Source organism: Macrotis lagotis, chromosome 2 (genome assembly GCF_037893015.1).
Source record: "Macrotis lagotis isolate mMagLag1 chromosome 2, bilby.v1.9.chrom.fasta, whole genome shotgun sequence".
Lineage (NCBI taxonomy): Eukaryota > Metazoa > Chordata > Mammalia > Peramelemorphia > Peramelidae > Macrotis > Macrotis lagotis.
The window spans coordinates 244,498,899-244,524,365 of record NC_133659.1 but is presented as its reverse complement, the minus strand read 5'-3'; the positions used below and the strand labels follow the sequence as shown (position 1 = coordinate 244,524,365).

Here is a 25,467-nt window from a genome sequence, read left to right as displayed (position 1 = left end):
TATAGAATAGAGATACCAATCCAACTGAATCAAAAAACGTGCTAGAGGATTAAGATAAGGCTTAAAAGACAGGTTGAGCTGAGATTATAAATAGCTTTATAAGCTAAACTTAATTTATATTTGATCCTAGAGGCAACAGTGAGTCACTGGGTTATTGTGTAAGGATAGTCAGATCTGGCTAAAGGAAAATCACTTTGGGACATTTACTAAAGAATAGAAACAGAGGGACCCAATTTCTCACACAAATGAGTCAAAAATAAAAAAGAACACCAGATCAAGTACTGACAGGAAAGTTCAGTAAGTTCAGTTTTGCAGCCTAAGTTCAACAAAGAGAAAGGCAAAAAAAACTCATAGTTGTTAGGGAATAGGTACAGCCAGTAAACCCACCCTAGGAGATGGGCACAACAGAAAAGTATTCCAGAACAGAAAAGAGACAAGCTAGGAAACCCTATAACCTACAGAAAATGGGAGACAGGCCTCTGGACTAAATAATAACCTCAGATACCCAGAGTATGCAGCTATATCCCTCCAAAACAGATCTAGGATTGAGAGTACATCAGTCAGATCCCACCTATCCTGAGGTCTTTGAAAAAACAGAGCTGAATATCAGATGAGTTTCGGTGGCAAAATGTCAACTAGTTTAGACCAGGACAAAACAAGGTCTCATCATTTATTCCAGAAGTACACAGAACTTAATCCTGACAGAAAATCCCAATTCAAATTTGGATTTTAAAAGCATTAATTTGTCTGAGAAACTGTTTATATAAAAGTGATAGCTCCCTCTATGTTGATAGCTTTCTTTATAAAACTATTGGCATTCTTACTTTTCCCCAAGGAAAAATACCTTAAGAACAGATGCCCAAATACATTTGGTATTTAATCAACTTTTGTGAAATACTTAAATACAGATATGAATTTGAAACAAAATTGAAAATAAAAAAATCCCAATTCAGTATAAAAATTGAGAAAATAAATAAACAAAACAACTATGATAAAGAAATATTATAGGGACACCTAAGACAAAATCCCAAGAGAGCACTATCTCCAAAACATCTACAAGCCTTTAAAAGGGGGGGGAGAATAATAGAAATATGTGGAACTTATAAACTTACAAATGGATGAATGCTGAAAACTACCTGTGCATGTAAATGAAAACCAAATTGAAATAAAATAATAAAAGTCTCTCTCTCTCTCTCTCTCTCTCTCTCTCTCTCTCTCTCTCTCTCTCTCACACACACACACACACACACACACACACAAACACAAGATTTGCCACAAACTCTACTAGAATACTTGAAAAAATTAAAGAGTTAAAAATTATATTAAAAATTATGAAATAGGGGCAGCTAGGTGGCGTAGTGGATAAAGCACCGGCCTTGGAGTCAGGAGTACCTGGGTTCAAATCCAGTCTCAGACATTTAATAATTACCTAGCTGTGTGGCCTTGGGCAAGCCACTTAACCCTGTTTGCCTTGCAAAAACCTCAAAAAATGAAATAAAATAAAATAAAATTATGAAATAAGAGTCAAGGAGAAAAAAATGAAAAGAAAATGAAAAATTTTGTAGGAAAGAAAGGTAAAGGAAATTAAGTGGAGAGAATAAATAGCTTAGTAAAGAAGGTGCAAATCTTACCCAAATGACAGACCCCTGAAAACTAAATTGAACCAAGTAGAAATCAATGATTCCCTGATACAAAAAAAATTGAAAACCAAAGAAAATAGAAGAAAAAAGTATTTCCTATCAAAATCAATCTGTTTAATAGATGAGAGATATCTAAGAATCTTCAAACGACCTGAAAATCACAACAAAAAGGTACCTACATATTATATTTGAAGAAGTCATGAATGAAAACTGCTCAGACTCATTGGAAGAGTACAAAATGAAAATATAAAAATATCTAGTGATCACCTTATGAAAGAAACCCTTAAATAGAATTCTCAAATGAGATTCAGAGAAATAAAGTAATTTGCCCCAAGTAACAAAGCCAACAGATCCTAGGACTCTAACCAGGTCATCTGATTCTAAGTCCAATACTTCTCCCACTTTATTCCATTGGTTTTCCTTAATGAAGCTGTTCTCCACTTCATGACTCTCCTGACCCCAACTTCTTCCTTCAAAACAATAATTCTTTCCATGAGGCACTGAACTCTTCCTATTCATTCTAGACATAGCTATTTTAACAGTAACCTTAACTAGGAATATCTCACTCCTCAATCCTTATGCAATAACCAACCTGAATCTACTCCTACAACAATGCTACAGAGAATTGATTGAGAAAGAAAGTCAGATCTATAACTTCTAGCTGCAATTTGAAGTGGACTGGTCCACCAATAGTTTCTCCTTTGCCTTTAAAACTTTGCCATAATTACTGCCAGGATAGCTTTACTACTTTTCTCCACTTGATTCCTTGGAGTTCACTCTTTTTTTTCCCAACCCTGAGCAAGTAAGTCACTGAACCTCTCTAGATCTCAGCTTCTTCCTCTATAAAATGAGGTGGTTGCACCTTCATGTATAAATTTATGATCCTACAATAGGATCCTCTTCACTCAGATTTGTCCTAACAAAGCAATACCATTAGAAAGGCATTGCCTAACTATTTGCTCCTTTGAATGGAAGAGATAGATATCTGTGAGTTGATGAATAGGGATTCACTCTTAATAAACTAAGGATTATTCAATATTTCATCTGAATTGTATTCTCAAACCCTTATTAATCAACTATAAAGAAAAACTTCAATCTCACATTTGTTAAACGATTATTAACTAGAATATTAACTAGAAAAAAATTAAGGGCAAGATGCTTCTATGACCCATGCTATTAAGTGGTCATCACAATGAAATGATATCAAATCTAAAGAGATGTTGAAGCATAGGGAAAAAAATACAAGGAAATAACAATGTATACATATATTATATATATATATATATAGCAATTCAAAAATCCATTAATTCTGAACTCAGAAAGATATTATGGTCTTTCAGAAGTTAATGACACTTTCAAACTACTTTCCAAGTCAATATTAAAATTATACACTGAAAAGAATACAAAGATTAACTCAATTTCTCTGACATGGGTCCCACAATACAATATTGGTACTTCCCTGGTATTATTCATATTTGTCAATGACAAACTCAATTTGGCTGCACAGATAACAAACCCAAGTAACTGACTACAGGAACCCCAAAGAAACTGAACTATCTAGAACAGACATATTACAAAGGCTCAAAAGAAAGTTATTGCCTTACTTTGTACTCTACCTAATATAATCTACCTGCAATAAAGTTTAGTCAAATATATCTTAACATGCCTCACCCACTATTTCAGTTAAATAAAACAAAAGAAATTAAGCAAAACTGAAAGACAATTCACCTGATTATAAATGAAGACAATTTTTTCTATCAGTGAAATTAGTCATTAAATCACAAACAAGTAGCCTCCAGATTACCCACCAATTCAGTCTTATAAATGAAAGCATTATACCTGATCAGATCTGGTTCTGTACCATCATTCTTATAGGAGGCCTGAAGCAGTCTTTCACGGGTAACAAGGTCATCCAATAAGTTCTGTCTTCGATCCCCTTCAAGCTGTGTTCTGAAGATATCTTGTTAAGGTTCAATAAGAATAATAACCTTGTTTAAATTTTAATTTTCTACATTTTAAAATAAACTAAGTTCTAATTCATAATCAAATGGTTTGTAAATATCCTTCTTTTTATTATTTTTTATTATTATATTCAAAATTTCATCATCAATTTTGTCTAAGCTGTCAGGTAAAGAATTTATATATCAATACATATCAATACAACATGTAAGATACAGAGTAAGCAAATAACTGCTCTTTGATTTTTAAAAGAAATCATATTTTGATACAACAGGCTTTTCAGTAGCAGAGAACATTTGTAATACTATTGCGACATTTCCAAACATTTAAAAAAAATTTCCAAATTAAATAAACAGAAGAAAACTGTGGCCACCTTGAAGAAGATAACAATAGGGAAAAGCTGATAAAAAGAGATTGTTTATGTAAATCATAGATCTCAGTTAAAAAATGATTCACTATTGAATCTTACGGATTTGGTCTTAACTTTTTCATTCATGAACAATATGCTTTACCAAATCTATAATACAAGAGAGTTAAACACTATACGAACTTACTTAGTTTAGAAATACCACTAAGTTATATTAACAAAAACTACTACATGAGATTTTTTGTATTACTTTTCTCCTGAAAGAAGACTATAAACTATTTCATTTATTCCTAGAATAATCCAGTATGTTCATTAGAAGCAAATACTATCTCCACTTGGGAGAATGGAAAAAATAAAGCCCAGTAGTTAAACTGAATCTACTCCAGACTTTTAGTGAAGTGATTTCTGAAAAACTACAAAAGCACAGACCTCGCCTAGTCATGATAGTTCCTAACTGAAAAGCTTTGATGGCTTCCTGATTGCCTAACGAATAAAACAAAAATTAAATTAGAAATTAACAATTAATTACAATTTGGTTCCAATATATCAATCCAATGAAAGACTTTCCATTATTCTCCCTGATATCCACTGTCATTCAAACGCTGTGACATTCTCCAAGCACAGCATTCCATCCCCCTTTTCCATGTCTTTTCCCAAGCTGCTTCACCCCTATTCTTGGAATTCCTCCTTAAGGGTTCTGACAAGTGCCAACTTCTAAAAATAAGACTTTTCTGCTGCTCTCATTTATTAGTACTCCCCCAATTCAAAATAACTCTTCATGCATTTCACATTTTCTCCTTTATCACACAGGTTGGGCCTTCTCATTAGTTCTTTTAGATTAGGAATAATTTCATTTTTTTCTTGTCACCCACATATAGTAAGTATTTAATAAATGCTTTACTGAATTCAATTGAATAGCCAGCAAACTGTAAAGAGAAGCTTTAAATGGTATTCAGTATAGCAGTGTAACCTTGCCTGTTCCTCCCTCCAAAATATTAAATATACTTCCTTAGAAAATGCCACAAAAACCAATTTCATATGATAGAAGCATCACTAATACAGTATATTTAATAATTCTGACCTTATCAGAAAAGTGCTATTCAACTCACTCTGTCTGGACTTAATATCTACTGTAGATGTGACTATAGATCATAAACCCTTAGAATTTTCAACTCCCTTTATTTTTTTGTAGTATATGTCTTTAGTTTTTTAGGGGTTTTTTTTAGGTTTTTGCAAGGAAAATAGGGTTAAGTGACTTGCCCAAGGCCACACAGTTAGGTAATTATTAAGTGTCTGAGACCAGATTTGAACCCAGGTACTCCTGACTCCAGGGCTGGTGCTTTATCCACTGCACCACCTAGCTGTCCCTCGATGTCTTTAGTTTTTGCAGTATATTTGCTTCTAAATTAGCATACACTCAGCTGTCCCTTGTAACAAGAGATAGAGAAAAAAATAGTTCAGCAAAACTAAGGAAAACACCTTTATTTTAGAGGGAAAATTATGTAAGATCCTCAGAGGTTAAGCAACTTATCCGGGATCTCTCACCAATTTTAAAAAAGGCAAGACTTCAATACAATCTAAGGCATGCATTTCTGAGTCAATACTGGAAACAATTTGAAAATTTCTGATTACAAGATTTCTAGTTATGAAATTAAAAAGTAAAAGAATCAAATATCCTGAGTTTCCATTTTATTAATATTTTTTGAAAGTTCTATATATTCAATTTAATAAATAATTGAAGAACACTGATAATTTTAACAAACTCTAAAACTTTTCAATAATAGACTTTTATTATCTAATAAACATTTTGATAGGGGAAAGCATTTCCATTACAGCAACTACTGGCCAGTCCTTGAAGAATATCCTGAGACAAAAACATAATTTCCAAGAATCTGTAAACTGTATACTGTGTTTAAGTTTCTGCTTAGTACCAAATTTATACATAAATTGTAAGTTGAACTGTCCTAGGAAAGAAAATGAAAGGGCTGAAATAAAATCTCAATATTCAAGATTACCAGGAAAAATGATCTGTTCTTTGAAGGAAAGGAAGAGGGATTTCAAAGAGGAAAAAAAAAAGAAAAAAAAATGTCAATTAGAAAAAAGGAAATTCCTGAAGAATATGACAGAGAAAAGGAAAGTTAAAAGATACCTGAGGATCTATGAAAGAATATGCCAAAAATACACAGGATGAGAAGGGATGATATTGTTAAATGATTCTTTGTTGAAATAATAAGATGTTCTTTATTCAGAGACAGAAGATCTCTGAAGGAAGTATTTTCATCTTGTATGGCAATAGAGAGATGGATTTACAGGTGTTATCATGAAAGAGGTTATACGATTAAGGTAAAAGGAAGAAAAGACAAGTAAGGATGATTGGTGAGGGGGCACAGAGGCAGTCAATCTGCCATAAATAAAAGAGAAGTAACAGTGTGTGGAAGAGGATTTCCCAAAACTCATCAGAACCAGATAATTCCTACCCTCTTCTGATGATTCACTGCAAAAGAAATAATACCAAAAGACCCTAAAAAGTCAATGTTAAAAACTACAAAGTTCGGGGGGGGGGTGGAACTAATGATCTGAGGGCACACATTATGCTTTCATCACAACTGTCAATTAAAAGTAAGGGACTCATGAGGAGGAAAAATGAATGGGGTAAAAACAAAAGGTATTAGTAAAACTTTAAAAAACAACAGGTGATTCAGAAGAACAAGGCAGATTTGGAAGTAAACAGTAATCTAAAAAGATAACTCAGATTACAGTTTTCTGGACCAAGTCAATAAGAAACATCTATTAAGTACCTACTTGTGTACCACTCACTGTGCTATGTACTGGGAACACAACAAAGACAAAAGGACTATCCTGCTATCAAGGAGCTCACAGTCAAAAGGGAAGAGACAACATGCAAACAATTATGAATAAACAGGATATTAAAGATGAATTAGAGATGATAGAGGACAGGCACTCAAATTAAGAAGGATCAAGAAAGGAGTCTTGCATAAAGTGGAATTTTAGCTTGGGCTTGAAGGAAGTCAGAGGAATCAAGAGGAGATGAGAAGGAAGAGAACTCCAGTCAGGGAAAATGCACAGAGGAAGGAAATGGAACATCCTGTACAAAGAATAGCAAGGAGATCTATGTCACTACATGACAGAATACATGGAAGAGAGTAAAATGTCATGAAAACCTAAAAAGAAGAAAGAAAAGAAAGTGATTGTTGGTGTCAAAAACAGCTAAAGAGAAGAAAGGAAAAAAAAGGTGAAGGTCAGTGTCAAAAACTGCCAAGAGTTCAAGAAAGATGAGGATTTTGAAAAGGTGATTAAATTTGACAATTAAGAGATCATTGGTAACTTTGTAGTTCTTATTGACTAACTGGGTCAGAAGTCCAACCTCAGAGTTAGGAAGACAAAAGAAATGAAATAGAAACAAGTTAATGTAGATGTCCTTCTCAAAAAGTTTAACCCAAAAAGGGAAGAGAATAACTAGAAAGATCAACTAAAGGTTTTTTCCAGGATGAGGGAGAGATGTACTTGTTTGTAAGCAGTAGGGAAGCTGGCAGAAGGGAGGGAATAATTGAAGATAAGTGAGTGTTAGGATGACAGAGGAGGCAATCTGCTGGAAAAAAAGGATAGATCACTTTTACATGGAGAGGGATTTGCCTTGTCTATGGGAAAGGCACATGTGAGAAAGAGGGGTAAAGGTTAAAATATAGGAAGGATAAGTTTTTGAGTAGAATAGTACCTTTAACAAATCAGTAATGCATCTTGGCTAAAAGACCTACAAGACTAAATAAGGAGGTCTTTGACATGAATAAGGAGGTACGGTAGCACAATGGAAGAGTACCAGATTTGAAGTCAGAAAAAGAGGGTTTTAATTTTGGTTTTGCCATTACCAGTATCTACATCTCAGTACCCACCAAGAGTTAACCAAACTTAAATTTCATCATCATCTATAACTGCTTCTGGCAAGAACTTGTTCTAGGAAATTCTCACTAATTTAAATTTCTAATTTTTTTTCATGACACATCTCTATACTGGCTTTCTTCTTTGTCTTATATTATTTTTCAATCTCCTTTGGTGAGTCATTATCAGTCAGTCACCAAATATTTATTGAGTAACTGTTGTGCATCATCTCCTATACTAAGCTCTAGGCATTCAAAGAAAGGTAACCACTTGTCAGGGAACATAATAGGAGGAATCCCCTTCATGTATGACTGGCAAAGATTCCTTGTAATTCATCTTCTGTGATTTTGTGACATTTTCATGAATGTGAGAACCTTTTCCAAAGGTGCAGCTCACAGTTCATCTATGCCTTTTCATCTTATGAGATTCTTACCCATGATTTTCCCAAAATCTTCACAAGCAATCCACAAAATATGCTGGGTATTATTAATATTGTTAATTGAATTGATATTGCAAATATTAATATTGTAAAGTATATAGAATATCTTTACTCTCACCATACAAACAACCCACCTCATACTACTGTCATACAGTTTTCAAATTACACTTCAACTCCACAATATATCACAAACTACTCCAACCCACTATGAACATCATCGTGCTTTGGGTGACCTTCAATTCTAGTCGTTCTAAAACTGTGCTAGCCCATGAATCATAGCCATTTAAAATCATCAGAATACTGATCTCAAAAAATTTCTTCATTTATAGAAAAGACATAGGCTAGAAAATAATACATATAAGTGTATTCAAACCTGGCTGAATGACCAGATGCTGACGGTAGTTATTATCATTTTATGTCAAATTAGAAGGTGGTCTTATATAGTCACCTTGGAATCCAACACCAATAATAGCTGCCAGCATCCATATAGTACTTTAATTTAAAGCACTTAACAAATATCTCATTTTAACCTCATAACAACCTTGGATGTAGGTACTTAATGACATTTTACAGATGAGGAAACTGAGGCAGGTGGAGATTAAGTGGCTTGTCCTGGAATGCACATCTAATAAGTGTCTAAGACAAGCTCCGAACTCAGGTCTTCATGATTTTATGCCCAACTCTAAGCACTTTACCATTTAGTTATTCTTGGACTTATGTTTTTAACATTTTTTATTAATGACTTGAGAAAACATAACAGAGTGGAAAGAGAGCAAACCCTTGGAATAAAATGAGATATGGATTAAACTCTCCTTAAGACGTTCTGTACTGTGATCCAGAGTGAAGTCACAAAATATCACATTCTATAAATGTAAATATAACAAAATATAAATTAAGAAGAAGGCACTAATCTACAGTTAGTAGAGGGAGTTTCTTGCAATGACTTGGACAAAGCATAGACAGTTTACACATCATATGTTTAGTTAAAATGAAGTTAATAGCTAAAACAGCATGAGGAAGAAAAAAAGATTTTGACAGGCCAGAACATTAGGCTAAATCTACTAAGATGAAATTTAGCAAAAGGTTTAATGAACAGTAGCCATAAAATTTCAATATATAAGGTCATGCACTAAAAAAAAAAAAGGAATAAAATAAAAGATACATGCTTATCCTTTTTCCTTGTTTTTCTAAATCTGTGGAGAAAAATATGGAATTCAAAATCTTACCCAAAAATAAATATTGAAAACTATCTTTGCATGTAATTGGAAAAATACATTTATTTAAATGAAAAGTTTTTTAAAAATTAAAAAACAAAGAATGCCCAAATAAGAGCAACCAAGATGGTAAAGGGTCTTGAGAGTCTGGCATATGAAAATCAGATAAAGGAACTGGGGATGTTTAGCTAAAAAGAGAAGAGTTTTTGACAATTACCTTCAGATATTAAAGAAGAATTGTATTTTTCTAATTGGTTGGAACCAAAGTAGCAAACAGTACTATCTAGAGGCAATGAATCAAAGTTGCAAAGAGGTGACACAAAAGTGTTAAGCCAAAAGGCTTAACTTTGTCAAAATTTCTAATAATTAGAAATAGTCAAGTGGAATAAGCTACCTGAGGAGGCAGTGAGCTACTCCTCACCAGAGGTCTTAATTCATAGGCTGTATAGGTGTAGGGTGTATTTAAGAGATTTTTATTCTAGTCACTGAATAAAGTCAAACTAATTCTAAAATCCTGTGATTCCGAAGATGGAGATGGGAAGCAATCACATAATGCTCTAATTTTAAAAAAATAAGAATTCCTCTCTCTAAATGAAATTCATTGGATTTTTACCAACAGGAAGGTTCCTTAATAAAGAAAATTAAATAAATAAATGAAATAAAAATATGCAACCAATCCTAAAATCAGCTTTAGTGCTTGCTTGAGAATTATAGAATTTTTTAAAAAAATCTAGAACCACTTTTTCTTCTTTATATAGGAAGAAGACTATATATAGGTAATATTACACATATTAAAATAAGCAAATGTGATATATGATTTTGCTACTTTTTCTTTTTTTACCTTTTTGTAATATAAGAGATGACTTATTGGGTAAAACAAATTATATTTGGATATAAAGACATTACAAAAAAATAAAAGTTTTTAATAAAAATGCTTTTAAAAGAAAAAATTAAAAAGCAAGTTCAATTTCAGATAGCTTTTATTCGTAAAATTTTGCTTGTATCTTCCAAACAGTTTATCTACTTTTTTCCTACTTTCAGTAGGAAGTGAACTATTAGGTAGTGAACCATTTTCTGAAACAATACCAAAATTTAATGTGTTTAGTATGGAAGACCAATACTCAAATTCAAAAATAATAGAAAACTGATTTTAAAAAGTTTAAAATCACTGTAAATTTAAGTTTCATTGAATACTTTAGACTGTCAAAAGTTTTTCCAAAAAATACTTCAGATTATGAATTCCTTACATTTTTTACCAAAGCTTGATATTAATGTGCTAAAAAATAATGACATAATAGATTTTTAGTTTAATTGAAATTTTTGTCCACCTCTGTATCTATTCCAAGAAAAAAAATAGAGAAGATAATCTAATCACAGGCAATTTACAAAAAAAGGGGGAAAAGAGAGCTCTTTTGTTAGTGCTTAAGGAACAGATTATATACCATGAAATAGTGCCAACAGTTCTAGAACAGGAGTCACAGTTTGGAATTGTAATTAATTCAAGTCATTCATCAAGGCATAGTTGATATTTTTTAAAAACTGGAATTCCAGGCAGATATAGAAGTTTATATAAATGTAACATGCAAACAATAGCTGCCTATATAGAAACATTATACACAAAAAGAATAATTTTTAAGCAAATATTGCTATGCCAGCATATTCACTGCAAAATATTTAGCAAAGATTTAAAATAGAAAATTAAAATTACAAGTAACATTTTGAAAGTCTTCCTCACACTTCTACATCTAGATGGTCTGACTACTCTCCCAAAAGTTTTTTTTCTCCCCCCAACATCCCACATAAAATGCTGCAAAGGGCAATGAAATATTTGCATGGATACATTTGGTGTGCTGACACAGCTCTTAGCAATAAGTCCCTCAAAAGGCTGATCTTTTCCTTCAGATTCTGCAACAAAGCTCGGATTGTGACAGTAAGCTGAAAAGTAAAGAGCACATTTAATTATTCCAGTCTTAAAATGTACAATAGTTGATACAAAATCATTTTAATTCTGTTACATATATGATTCTACCAAGGAAAGAAAAACTAGTTTCTGACTCAGGAATGGTAGTAACGTGCTGCCTTTTACAAACAAATACATCTTTTAACACATCATCAGAAAAATATGCATTTTGATTTGTTTATTAATAAAAATGTTAACCTAACACAAGATGCCAACATAGATAGAAAGGCTGAAAAAGATTATGATTAGACAGGGAATTTCAAAATCTTGAACAAAGAAGTCCATTGTGGGTGATGACAAGATTGAGGGCATGACCATCTTTGTGTGTGGTTGTGAGGTTAGATGCTAGGCAGCATATGAAAGAAGAGTAAACTGAGAAACTGTGGTTAGCACTGAGGGAGAATCAATATGTAAAAGTTGAAGATGAAAGAAAGGTGTTTCTCTCAATCTCATCACACCCTAAACTTCATGTTTCAAAACAAATTCAATGTTCTGTATTTCACAGGAAAGTACAGGCTACAGTGTCCACTGTCTACTGTGCATTCTAGATTGTCTGCTGCTTAGATAACGAATCTGTTTTCATATTAAACCTTTTTCTCTATTGCACCAATCATCTTTTTGTATTCACTGAGACTAGGTTGCCTCCTGGTAACAGTGCTACTCTAGTTACTCTTTCCAGCACTGACTGTACTTTGACTCATACAACCTGATTCCTCATTACCATTTTCAGGCTCTCCTTCTATCATCATGACTCAATGGACTCTACTCCTTTTAGATTCATTTAATCTCTCTCTCTCTACAAATATATCATATGCAGATATACTTACAAATATTTGTTTGCTCATTCATTCATTCATTCGTTTATTAATTATCAAGATTCTGGTGGTTATCTACTTAAATCCAGGAAGGAGAATTCCTTCCTTCCTTAACAGATTCAATGTTTGATTCAGAAACTTTCTTTGCTCCCATGTTGTAAAATTAAGGAGGAGTTTGTATTTTAGCCTAACGATAATAGAGAGTCACTGGAATTTACAAAGGAGGGTGAGTTTAGACTTAAGAAAACTTACTTTGGCAGTAGAAGATAAAACAGACTAAAATGGCAAGAAAATTAAGGCAGAGATCACCATATAATCTAAGCAAGAGGTTATGAGGGCCTAAGATGGTAGCTATGTGGATAGAGGGAAAGGGTGGAACATGAGAGATGTTGTAAAAGTGGAAATATCAAGTTTTGGCAACTGATTAGATATGTGAAATGAGGGAGAATGAGAAATTGAGGATATCAATGAAACTGAAAATCTGCTAATCTGGAAGTGATAGTGACTTCAGGAGAAATAAGGAAATTTGGAAAAAGTGAAGGAAAGTCTGGGGCATGGAGGAGGTGGGTAAAGATAATGAAATTAGTTTTCAATATGTCTGGGAAATCCAGTTGGAAATATTCAAAGAGCAGTAAAGTCAAAATATCAGAATACTGCAGCAAGTTCTCCTAAAAAACTCCTCCAAAAAAGATATAGAAATCATACCAGATCAAGTCCTGAACAGGAAAGCCTAGAAAAGGTCATAGTGAGTCATTTTTCTAGCCTAAGTAAATATAGAAAGTCAAATAGGTCTATGGAAACTGAGGATGGGGAAACCAAACCAAGATTGAACTTCTAGAACTCAGTCCAAAGAGGACAAGAATCAAATTTTGCCCTGAAAAAGAGAAATATCTCATCAGTAAAAAATGTCTGACCTGAAAAAATAGATTGAAGAGAGTTAATTTAAGAATTATTAGACTTCATGGGGGGGGGAGTAAGATTGAGGAAAAATTGTAAAACTCAAATAAAATCTTTAATAAAATTTTTTTTAAAAAAAGAGTAATTAGACTTCATCAAAGCCATCATCAAAAAAAAAAAAGAATCTAGACATCATATTTCAAAAACTTTTCAAGGAAAACTGACCCAACATGTTAGAATTAGAGGGTAAAATAGATCAAACTGATCAAAACTCCCAGGAATATTACAGTCAAATTCCAGAGAAGAAAGCACTCTAAATTCATGGAACCACAGTAAGGATCACACAAGATTTAGCAGTTTCCACATTAAAGGAATAGAAGGCTTGAAATATGATCATCTAGAAGGCAAAGGAGCTAAAATTTTAACCAAGAATAACTTACCCAGAAAAACTGAGTATAATCCTTCAGTGGAAAAAATGGATATTTAATTTCAGGCATTACTGGTGAAAAGAGAACTGAACAGAAAATCTAAGATTCACATGTAAAATTTCAGAAAATTACTAAAAAGTAAACAAGAAAGAGAAATACAAGGAACTTACTAAGGTTAAACTATTTATATTCCTATATGAGAAGATGACACATTGAATTTCTAAGAACTTTCTTATTATTAGAGCAGTTAGAATTATACTAAATAAAATATTCATATGTGAGTCAATTATGTTAGGATAAGTTCAAAAAATGGAGAAGATATGGCAGAAAGGGAGAAGGGAAAAGAAGGAAGTAAAAAAGGAATAAACAGGGAATGCTAGAGAGAATTTTTACACGGAAGGGGAAATAAGGAGAGAGGGGTTGTCAATGTTTGAGCATCACTCTCATCTGAATTGATTCAAAGGGGCAGAACATACTCACTTACATATAAAATTCTATCTTACCCAACAAGGAAATAGGAGAGGAAAGAGAAGAAAAGGAGAAATGTCAAAAGGGAGGGCAAGTAAAGGAAGGCAGTGATCAGAAGCAAAAGAAACTCTATAGGAGTGCCAGAATAAAATAGAGATATAAATAAAAATGAATAGAATAGATGCTGAGTGAGATGAGCAGAACCAGAAAAACCACTGCACACCTAACAACAACATGGGGGGTGATGATCAACCTTGATGTACTTGCTCATTCCATTAGTGCAACAATCAGGGACAATTTTGGGCTATCTGCGATGGAGAATACCATTTATATCCAGAGAAAGAATTGTGGAGTTTGAACAAAGACCAAAGACCATTACCTTCAATTTAGGGGAAAAACACCATTATCTTATTGTCTGATCTTGCTGTCTCTTATACTATATTTTTCTTCCTTAAGGATATGATTTCTCTCTCATCACATTCAATTTAGATCAATGTATACCATGGAAACCATGTAAAGACTAACACTGCCTTCTGTGGAGGGGTGGGGGAGGGAAGCAAGAATAGGGGAAAATCTGTAAAACTCAAAATAAATAAAATCTTTTCTTTAAAAAAATAAATAAATAGAATACAGAAAGCTAAACAGAAAAAAATAGGATGGGGGAAATGTACAGTTAGTAATCGTAACTGTAATGTGAATGGGATAAAATTATCCTTAGAACAGAAATAGATAAAATGGATTAGAAAGCAAAACCCAGCAATACATTGTTTACAAGAAACACATGAAACAGAGAAACACTCACAAAGTATTAAAATAAGGGATTGGAGAAGAATTTATTCACTTCACTTGAAGTAAAAAAGTCAGAAATAGAAATCATGATCTCAGGCAAATTTTGAAAAAGCAGACCTAATTAAAAGAAATAATAAAGGAAACTACATTTTGCTCACAGAGAACAAAATAATATCAATACTATACATATATACACTAAATGGCAGAGTTTTCAAATTCTTAAAGGAAAAGTTAAGACAATCACAGGAAACAAGACAGAAAAACTATACAGGGTGGGGGACTTCAACTTTCTCCTCTCAGAGCAGATTAAATCTAACCATAAAATAAATAAGAAAGAAGTTAAGATGAGCTGAATCTTAGAAAGTCAGATATTAAAAACTTCTGGGGAAAATTGAATGGGAATGGAAAGAAGCATACCTTTTTTCTCAGTTGCACATAGCACCTTCACAAAAACAAAACATTAGGACACAAATACTGCACATTCAAATGCAGAAAAACAGATAACCTTTTCAGACCATAATTCAATAAAATTAAATTCAATAAAGAGCCATGAAAGCATACATTAAAAATTAACTGAAAACTAAATTATTCCTTAAAAATGAGTAAAAAAAAAGAAAAAATCATAGAAACATTAATTTTATTAAAAAATGACAATAGTGAGACAACATACCAAAATTTGTGGGATGCAGCCAAAGCAGTACTTAGGGGGAATTTTATATTTCTAAATTTCCTCCTCGTGATGCTTTACAACAAAAAGAGATGAAAGATAAAGGATAATAGCTAATGAAGATGAGCAGATCAATAGACAGTTTGTAGGCAACAGGGAAAACAGCCTACAGTAGGAAAACAAGGGAGATTGGAGATTAGTTAGAGATGATAGATGGGGGCAATCTGTTGGAAAAGAAGGGATGAGGGGGCAGCTAGATGGTGCAGTGGATAGAGCACCGGCCCTGGAGTCAGGAGTACCTGAGTTCAAATCCGGCCCTCATACACTTAATAAATACCTAGCTGTGTGGCCTTGGGCAAGCCACTTAACCCCATTGCCTTGAAAAAACTCAAAAAAAAAAGGGATGGAATGGATCACTTGTGCAAGTAGAAGGGTTTGTTTTGGCAAAAAGAAGAGACACTTCTTCAAGTGACACTACAGTGAAGGGGACGATAGCAATAGAAGGCATATGAGTTTTGTAAAATGAGGAGAAGGTGAAATATGAAGTGAATTTCTCAATTGAGAGGGTATGGGAAAGCTATAAGATTTGTGAAGGCTGAAGGGAGTCTAAGAATCACTGTGATGAGTGGGATACTTAATCAAGTAGGGAGGAGTAAAAGGATTGCCTTGCAGCACTTAAGGCCCCACTGAGATTATGTAACATAAAATTTTAATAGACCCAAGAAGCATGTTTTGTGACTTTCTCCAATATTGTTCAGCAGCATGTGAACAGGAATAAATGAGAGTTAGCCAAGGATGAGGCTTGGAAGAGGCAAATATTGATGACAGGATCAGGGGACAGGGTTAGGTTCTTTTTGAAAGAAGAACTGGTTTACCAAGGATTCAAAATGGGGAAAGGAAAACAGTATAGCTAGTGACAGACTAGAAAAGAATTGAGAGGTAGATGGAATCAAGATCATGATAAGGATGAAGATCAGGGTTTGGGATGAAATGTCAGAGATTAATGTTAAATGACAATAGACTATTTCAGAGTTTATGAACATGGAAGTGATCTGAGTGACAGCAAAATCAAAGGTATTATCTCATAGCTTTAATGGGGCAGAGGAGTGGGTTATGGCAAATGGGCAAATTGAGGTACTAGGAAAATAAAGTGTTTGAGGGAGCATCTCCTAGGATGTGAGCAGGAGTTGAGGAAAAGAGAAATATGAGTCGGCTACTATACTTAATGGATTTGTGACCCTGGTCCTCTTTGCAGGAACTGGAGAAGACAGGGATTGCAAAGGATAGGAAAATATAGAAATGACATAGAAAAGATAAGTTGTGATGTGTACCCACATTGGAGGGAATACCTATTTTAATGAATTCCACTGAAGCACTGAATATACAGTCTTTGAATACATAGCTTTAAATACAAAAAGATTATTTCAGACTTCCAAGCTAAAATAAAGGAGATTAGATAATTTATTACTGCTATTACCTTGGTTGTACTTTCACCATTTCTTTCACACTGGTTGCGTTGTTGGATTTTCTCAGCAATTTCTTGTGCAATTTGACAAGTGGAATCATAAGTAGATAACCTTTATCAAAAGTAAGAAAAATGATTTCAGACTCTTAAAAATTTTTTTCCAGTTTTAATTTCTTTTTTAAACATTAGTGAAAGATAAACAAGTAATAAATGTAAAAGCATTTAAGGAATCTTCTAATCAAAGCTCCAAAGTAGTTTAGGGGAGAAAGGAACTTATATTGGGGGGGGGGAGTATTTATACCTTAAAGAGTCCTAAGCAATTTACAAAAATTATCTCATTTGACCTGACAGGAAACATGTGGCAGAAATCATTTTGCTCATTCAACAAACTATTTAATGCCTGGACTGGAGGGACAAAGAATTTGACATTGAAATTTTTTAAGCTATAAAAAATAAGCTAAAAAAAAGTCTCAAAGACTTAAGGCAAGGGGCTATTGAAATAATCTATGCAAGGAGAGAACCAGATGAAGATAGTGATGTGAGTAGAAGGAAAGGGTAAGCTGTAAGAAATGTTGTAAAATTAGAAATGGCAAGATTTAACAATTGACTGGATATGAGTGGTGAGAATGAAAAGTTGAGGATAACTATGAGATGTGAGCATGGTATACTAAGTGATAGTGTCTTCATCAGAAATAGGGAAATGTGGAAGAGGGATAAGTTTGAAAGGAAAGATACTAAGCTATGTCTGAAACTGTTAGATTTAAGATGTTTGGGGGAAACCCAAGGCCAGTGAGTAATCAAAGATATAGATCTGAAGCTCTGGTGAGAGACTGCACTGGATACATATAAGTCATGTAAATAGAAATAATAATCAAACTCTTGGGAGATGTTGTCACAAAGGGAGAGTGTAGAAAAAGAAGAAAAAAGGAGCCTAGTACAGAACTTCAAGAAATATTTGCAATTAGAGTGTCCGGGATGAATGAAAAACTAATGAATATGACTCTGGAAAGATTAGACAAATAAAAGAGAACTAGGAAAGAATAGTGATACAAAAATTTAGAAAAGAAAGTATCCAGGAGGAAAGGATAGTCAATAATGTAAATTCAGGATTAAGAAAGATACATACTGAGAAAAGACTATTAGATTTGCCAGTTAAGAGATCATTGGTAACTTTAGGGAGGATAATTTCAGAAGAGCAACTGCAAAAGAATAAGGAATAAAGGAGAACAAGCGGAGGTAGTAAATGATCTCTTTCAAAAAAAAAATCGGACAGGGGTTGGCTAGGTGGTACAGTGGATAGAGCACCAGCCCTCGAGTCAGGAGCACTTGAGTTCAAATCTGGCCTCAGACACTTCATAATTACTTAGCTGTGTGGCCTTGGGTAAGCCACTTAACCCCATGGCCTTGCAAAAACTAAAAAAAAAAAAAAAAATCAGACCAAGAAAGAGAGATAAAGGACAATAGTTTGAGGGAATGTTAGAGTCGAAAAGTTAAGCATGGGAAACGGGCAAGTTTGAAGGCATGAAGGAAAAGAACATATAGTGAGAGAATGAAGACTAAGAGACAAAGAAAGTTCTTCCCAGTTATGATCTTAGGGACCTTTATGAACTAGTCCTTGCTTTCAAAAAACTTACTGTAGAAGAAGGCACAATTTATTATAGTCCATTATAATCAATACCATAAGAGGTAGAAAGTGCCATATAAATTCAGAGGAGGGAAAGATCACTTCATCTTGGTCAGGAAAGGTATTAAGATGGTAGAATTTGATTACCTTCCCTGAAAAATTGTTATGATTTTAATAAGCATAAATGAAGAAGAGGACATACCTGTAGAAAGAATTACATGAACAAAGGTATAGAGTAGGTAAAGAAATGAGGACAGAATAGGGGAGCAGGTAGGAAAAGAAACTTTCAGAATAGGATAAATGTTCCAATTTAGCTGCAACAGAAACTATTGAGTGGAAATGTAGCCAGAAAAATAGGTTGGCTCTAGCTAAGTCTTGAATATCTTGTTATAACTTTGTAAGGTTATTGTATGTTAACAAGATTGAAGGCTTTTAGCATAGAGCTGTCAGGTTCTGATATTAAAAAAAATTAATCTGGCTATTAGAGGCAGCCTGGTATAGTGAATAGTGCCTGGCCTTGGATTCAGGGAGTCCTGGATCCAAGTTCTACCTTGGACATATACAAGTTGTGTGATCCTGAACAAGTCACTTAACTTTGGTGTCTCAGGTAACTAAGATTGCTAAGTTACTGACAAGTTGTAATTTTCATCACTGGAGGTATCTTCCATAATAAGAGTTTACATGGATGAAATAACAAGTCTGAACTTTTAAAAAACACCATCTGGCAATAGTACATAGGATGGACAAGAAAGAAACCAGTTGGGACATCTACCACAATAATTGAGAAAAGATAGAATAATGACCTGGAGGATGATGGGATTGAGGACAGAAAGGAACAGCTAGAGTAAAATGAAAATGTGGATAAATCGAAAGGACCCACTGATTGTCTGGATAAGTGTAAGTTGAAGGAATGAAGTAAATTCATTTTTGGAGTCCTAGGACTAGGTAGAGATCTGAGTCATAGAATTATAGACCTTGAAACATTGAAGGGGTCTAGTGATTATCTAGACCAGTGGTGTCAAACTCAAATAGAAACCTGGGCTATGAATGTGAATAAAAAAGATCTCTATAGGCCATATATTTAATTTTGAAATGCAGTGTTTTCTATATTTTATTATATTTTTATTTATTTTGCTTTTTATTTCGCTATTTTAATCTGGTCCCAGCTGCACTCAAGAATATTGTGGGCTACAATAAAGCCTCTGCATCACATTTGACACCTAATCTACACCAGTTTCCTTGTCCAAATATAAACAGATCAATAATATATCAAAAACAATTTATTAAGTACTCAGCACTATGCATGATATTGGAGGTACATAAGCAATAAAAAACATACCCCTCTTCAATGTGCATATATCTAGTTAGAAACTGGTCTAATACATATTTAAGAAAAGCAAACAACATATTTAAGAAAACTGAATTGAGTCAAAACAAGATTTTTAGTCCCAAATCAGTCATGAGTACACATGACCAAGGGCAAATCAGTTCATTCCTATGTGCCTGATTATATTGGTCCATAAAATGAAGGGATTGTATTACTTGACCTCCAAAGCCTTTTTAAGCTCAAATGTATGAGATTAGGTTTTAAATTATAAATTATATAGTACAGACTTAAAATATATAAAATCAGAGAGGGTAGCAGTTGTCAGTAAAAGCATCTTAAAGTGGAATTGAAAAGGTCTTTAAAGGACATGCCAAATGTAAGGACACATTTATGCAACATTCATACTTTCCCCTATACCTGAATGGCCCTACCCCTCATCTCTGCCTATGGACAGTTTTTCCCAAGGACTTTCTCAAGTGCCACCAACTCAATAAAACCTTATTTAATCTCCACACAGGAAATACTTCAAGTAAATCAATCAAGGAGCACTTAAATGCCTATAATGTACTACACAGAGTAAGTGATAGGGATACAAAAGAAATTCTTAATTATTTTTCAAGGCATAGTATACAAAAAAGTTGGGAGACTCACACAAATGCATGTCATTATAAGTTGCACATAATTTGAATGTTTTTTAAGTCACTAAGATAGAAAGACAAAAGAAAACGTTTCTGCCCTCAGGGAGCTTACATTCTAAAGAGGGCAGTGGGAAAAATAAAAGACATATATAGCATAGGTACATACAAAAATGGAGGCAGTGAGGTGGCTCAGTGAATAGTGGAATCAGGAAAACTTGAGTTCAAATTCAGCCTCAGACACTTATTTGCTCTGTGGCTGTGGGGAAGTCACTTAACCTCTATTTGCCTCAATCTACTGGAGAAGGAACTAGCCAACCACTTGACAGTATGAGCCTGCTGTAGTCTATGCAGTTACAAAGAGTCAAATACAACTGAATGAACAACATATACAAAACAGATTGGCAGGAAAGGCAGCATGGAAAACTGCCTGAGGAAAGACAAAAAGGGAAGCCCTCTTGCAGAATGAGCTTGAGATGACTCGTCAAACAAGGGATTCTAGGAAGCAGAGGCAAGGTGGGAACACATTTCAGGGATAGGGAACAACTGGCATTAAAAATCAGAGAGATGGGACGGCTAGGTGGTGTAGTGGATAAAGCACTGGCCCTGGAGTCAGGAGTACCTGGGTTCAAATCCAGTCTCAGACACTTAATATTATTATTACCTAGCTGTGTGGCCTTGGACAAGCCACTTAACCCCGTTTGCCTTGCAAAAACCTAAAAAAAGAAAAATTAGAGAGATGGAAAATGAAGTGTCAAGTGTGAGAACATCAAGGCCAGTTTTGATTGGACAACAGTGCATGGAGGCTATGTGTATATGAGAAAGCTAAGGGTAGAATGAAGTCAGATTGTGAAATTACATAACATTTATAAGAGACAGATCTATTATATATATATATATATATATATATATATATATATATATATATATATATGCAGATACTCTTTCCCCAATCTCACCATACCACAAATCTTGATCATGTCTTTCTACAAATTCTCTAGAAAAGCTTTACAAATATTGGAGACCTTCCTGATACTATGCAGTTCTCCTCTTGTAATAAGTAAACTCTTGATCACTGGATGAAAATAACACATGAAGAAAATTTCTGTGTTAATAACCAAGCATGTAGTGGATAGAGAACCAGACTTAGATTAATCAAATCAACATTTATTAAATGTGCCTACTAGGTGCCAGGTACTGTGCTGTGGCAGTGAAACAGACAATCTCTACTCCTAAGGAGTTTACATTCTAAAGGGAAGACAAGTACATATATAAAAATATATATACAGCATAAATAAAAGTGAATACAAATATAAACAAAATAGCTGAATACAAAATTGCTCAGGAGGAAAAAATATTGAGATCAGGAAAGGCTTCATGCAGAAGATGGTATCTGAGCTGTACCTTAAAAAAGCTAGACTTTGAAGCAGAGGTAAGAAAGGAATACATTCCAGGTATGTGGGAAAGCCAGAACAATTGAAGAGTTGGAATCAGAAAAATAAAGTATAAATTCTGCCTCAAATATTTACTAGTGATGTGAAGCTAGACATATCATTGGATCTCTCAGCCTGTTTTCTCAACTGAAAAATGGAAATATTAATAGAACCTAACTCCAAAGGATGAGTGTGAGGTTCAAACGAAATAATAAAGTTTTGTAAACCTTAAAATGCTATCTAAATATTAACTATTATTAATACGTAGTTTGGGAACTATATGATTCCTAGCACCTTCTACACTTTTTCTATCAGAGGATAATCTAAATTAGGGTCACACAAGACTGGGGACCATTACATAACTGTCCATTTCACAGGTTTTTCCACACAAAAAAAATTTCACCACCTGTTGGCCAATCATTTGGTGATTAATTTCTCCAAAGAAAGCCTGGTTCTCAAAACATAGACAAAGCTATACAATCCAAACTTAATTCCCTGAACTTAACCTAGTTTTCTAGAGCACATTGTCTTCATCATTCCCTGCCTTACAGTATACTTCTCAGAATATACATCGTAATTTAACTCCCTATTCCTTCCTTCCCTCAATTCTCCATGTAAGCTCTTTAACAAAAGGGACATAGTTGTTTTTAAAATGTGTCTTGGCTATATGGACATGATCTGTTGAATTGTATTTATCCATGCATATTTTCTTTCTCCTTACATTATGTTTCTTAAGATCAGGGAACCAGTCTCATTTATCTTTCCATTTTGCCTTACTAACATTGTGCCTTAAAGAAACCTCCTTGCAAAATTGTTTTCTTTGCACTTACCTTTCTTACCTCACTTTTGAAGTCTTCTGTCGTCTCGCACATAATAGGTGTTTAAAGAATGTTTTATGTTTATTGAATTAATATTTAGAAATGATTTACCACCTATCCCATCTCCTTTGCAGTTTGTTAGGTATTGGAATAAGATGTTCAAACCAGCCCTAGCCCCCTTACCTTTCATTCCTATCCCATTCACTGATGGGCTCTCATTTTTCTGCTGTAGGTTTACAAAAAGTCCTGAGACAGAAATGGAATAACTGACCATCTTCATTCACAGTCACCTGGGTCTGGGATTCATGAAGAATTTGCTCTTCCAGGCCTAGGGGAATGCTACCTGGCTTTATATAAATGTCTTCCAAACTTTGCCTTTGTGTACCTTTTAGTTTCTTTTTACTTTAAGAAGTGGCAAAATTTGAAGCAATTTGTTTTTTACCTTTATCTATGTATATACATATATATATATATATAAATATATATATATATATATATATATATATATATATATATATATAGTACTATATATATGCTTTGCCTTTGTATCCTGTATTTACTTGTTTGTGACCATGTTGTCATCATTGGTCTAGAAGGGGGCTCTTCTTGCTTTTACATCTGCATCCATCACCCCCTATATTTCCAAGACTATACAGTCACATGTGATTCCCTGGCTTTCCCTGAACACTCAGATCAAGAATTACTTCCCGTTATGAGACCTTTCCTGGTCCTACTGCTATAACATTCCCATCTAAGGTTACTGTGTAATGGATTTGCAGAGAGAGCAATGGAAAGAGAAATGGATTTGTGGTAAGAAGTCCTCTTTCAAATATTTACCATCTGGGTGACTTGGGACAAGTCACCTAATTTTCCTGAACCAGTTTCCTCATCTATAAAATGTTTGGACTTAGACCTGAGGTAACTTCTAGATCTAAACCTATGATCATATGACCTGTATGTTTTTCCTGCATCTATAAATGTGTACTTTTTATGTCTTCCTTTGAAATGTAAGCTCCTTGAGGGCATGGACTGTTTTCATTTTGGTATTTTATCTCATCACAAATACACTACACAGTGTCTGATATCAAACAGGCATAAAAAAGTGTTATTTGATTAATTTATCGATTAAATGAAGGATCAAAGCATTATCAATGGGCCACCAAATATCAGGGTAGATAACTCAAGAGTTCAGGTGACAAAGGACCCTTTGAAAGCCAAGCAGGAGAGTTGAGATGGAGTGCTATGAAGCACTTCTTAATGGTGATCATTTCCATGAAAAGGTAATCCCCAAGACCATCTACGTTTGAATTCAGAGCTAGGGAGTCTTAATGGATGGAGCCCAGGGCCTAGAGGTTAGGAAAACCCGAGTTCAAATTCGGTTTCAATGACTTACTAGCTGTGTTACTCTAAGCAAGTCATTGAACCTCTGCCTGTTTCCTCAACTGAAAAATGGTTATAATAATATCAGGAACCCCCCCTCAATCATCCCTCCTCCGTGGTAGGGAGGAGCAAATGGAATAATTATAAAGCACAGTGACTGGAACAGAGAAAGCACTATACATTCACATACACACACATGTGTAAATATGCATGCATGTACATCTACGCAGAGATTTGCATATAGCATAAACATATATGTGGACATCTATCATCATCACTATTATTATTCCTCCTCTGCGTCGTCGACCGGCTGAACTGTAGAAAAACAAAAGGAAAACACTGCGAAATCCAATTCAAATTTCCCAAATGCAGTTTTGGTTCGGGAGTCTTAGCTCTGTCCTCACAACGCGCCGGCCGCCCGCTCCTGCGCCCCTTTTCTCCGGAGGTGGCCGCTCCCCCCGGGGCCCGCCCGGCCGTCACGACGGGGGTGTCCCCCCCAGCCTGCCCCCCAGGAGCCTGTTCTGGGCCCCTCATCCCGGGCCTCACCAGGGGTCTGGCGCCATGACGCGGCTTCGGCTGCTTCCTGCACAGCTTCCGGGTTGCTGCGGCGGACTACGGCAGCCCGAGAGGCTCATTCGCGTCGTCCCAGCGTTCCCTTGGAAGCCAGCACTTCCGGCTGAGCCGGGGCACGGGAGGCGGGGCCGGGGGCGGGGCCGGACCGGGCGGGGGCGGGGCCGGGCCGGGCCGGGCCTGGGGACTGGAGCCGCCCAAGAAATCATCTGGTCCAGCTGCCTCATTCTAGAGATGAGAAAACTGAACGGGGAAGTGCTTTGTCCAACTTCTGTTTCAAAGTGGTGGGCCCAGGATTCGAAATGTGAGATCCATCGGCCTTTTTACTACGCCGAAAGGGAAATAAAAAAAAAAGCTGGGTCTTTAGGGGTCACTGTGGTACTGTGGTACTGGACCTGGCATCAGAAAGACCTGAGTTCAAATTCACCCTCAGAGGATGATGTTTTTTTGTCCTCCTTTCTCCAAGAAGACTACGTCGTCAGGGAGGCGATGCCAGGACAAGCAAGGGAATTGCATTTGAGTGAGGTGGGGTTGTGCTGTCTCGCCAGCCTTGTGTTGTCCTCCAGAGCCTGCAGGACGGCTGGAGACGGCCCTGGATGAGAGACCATCAGGGTTAAGTGGCTTGCCTAAGGTCACACAGCTACTGAGTATCAAAGGTCTGAGGTGGGATTCGAA

General features: G+C 35.0%; 1 protein-coding gene across 1 annotated transcript in view; it reads right to left on the bottom strand.

The window, feature by feature from the left end:
- STX8 (syntaxin 8) overlaps positions 1-24,864 on the bottom strand; it is a 333,250-nt gene extending 308,386 nt beyond the window's left edge. The window contains exons 1-4 of the mRNA XM_074225606.1: positions 24,769-24,864; positions 17,018-17,117; positions 11,357-11,451; positions 3,480-3,590 (exon numbers count right to left, since the gene is read on the bottom strand). Coding sequence (XP_074081707.1) covers positions 3,480-3,590; positions 11,357-11,451; positions 17,018-17,117; positions 24,769-24,857 — 395 coding nt within the window. The 5' untranslated portion in view covers positions 24,858-24,864. The remainder of the gene's footprint in view (positions 1-3,479; positions 3,591-11,356; positions 11,452-17,017; positions 17,118-24,768) is intronic.
- Positions 24,865-25,467: the final 603 nt, after the last annotated feature.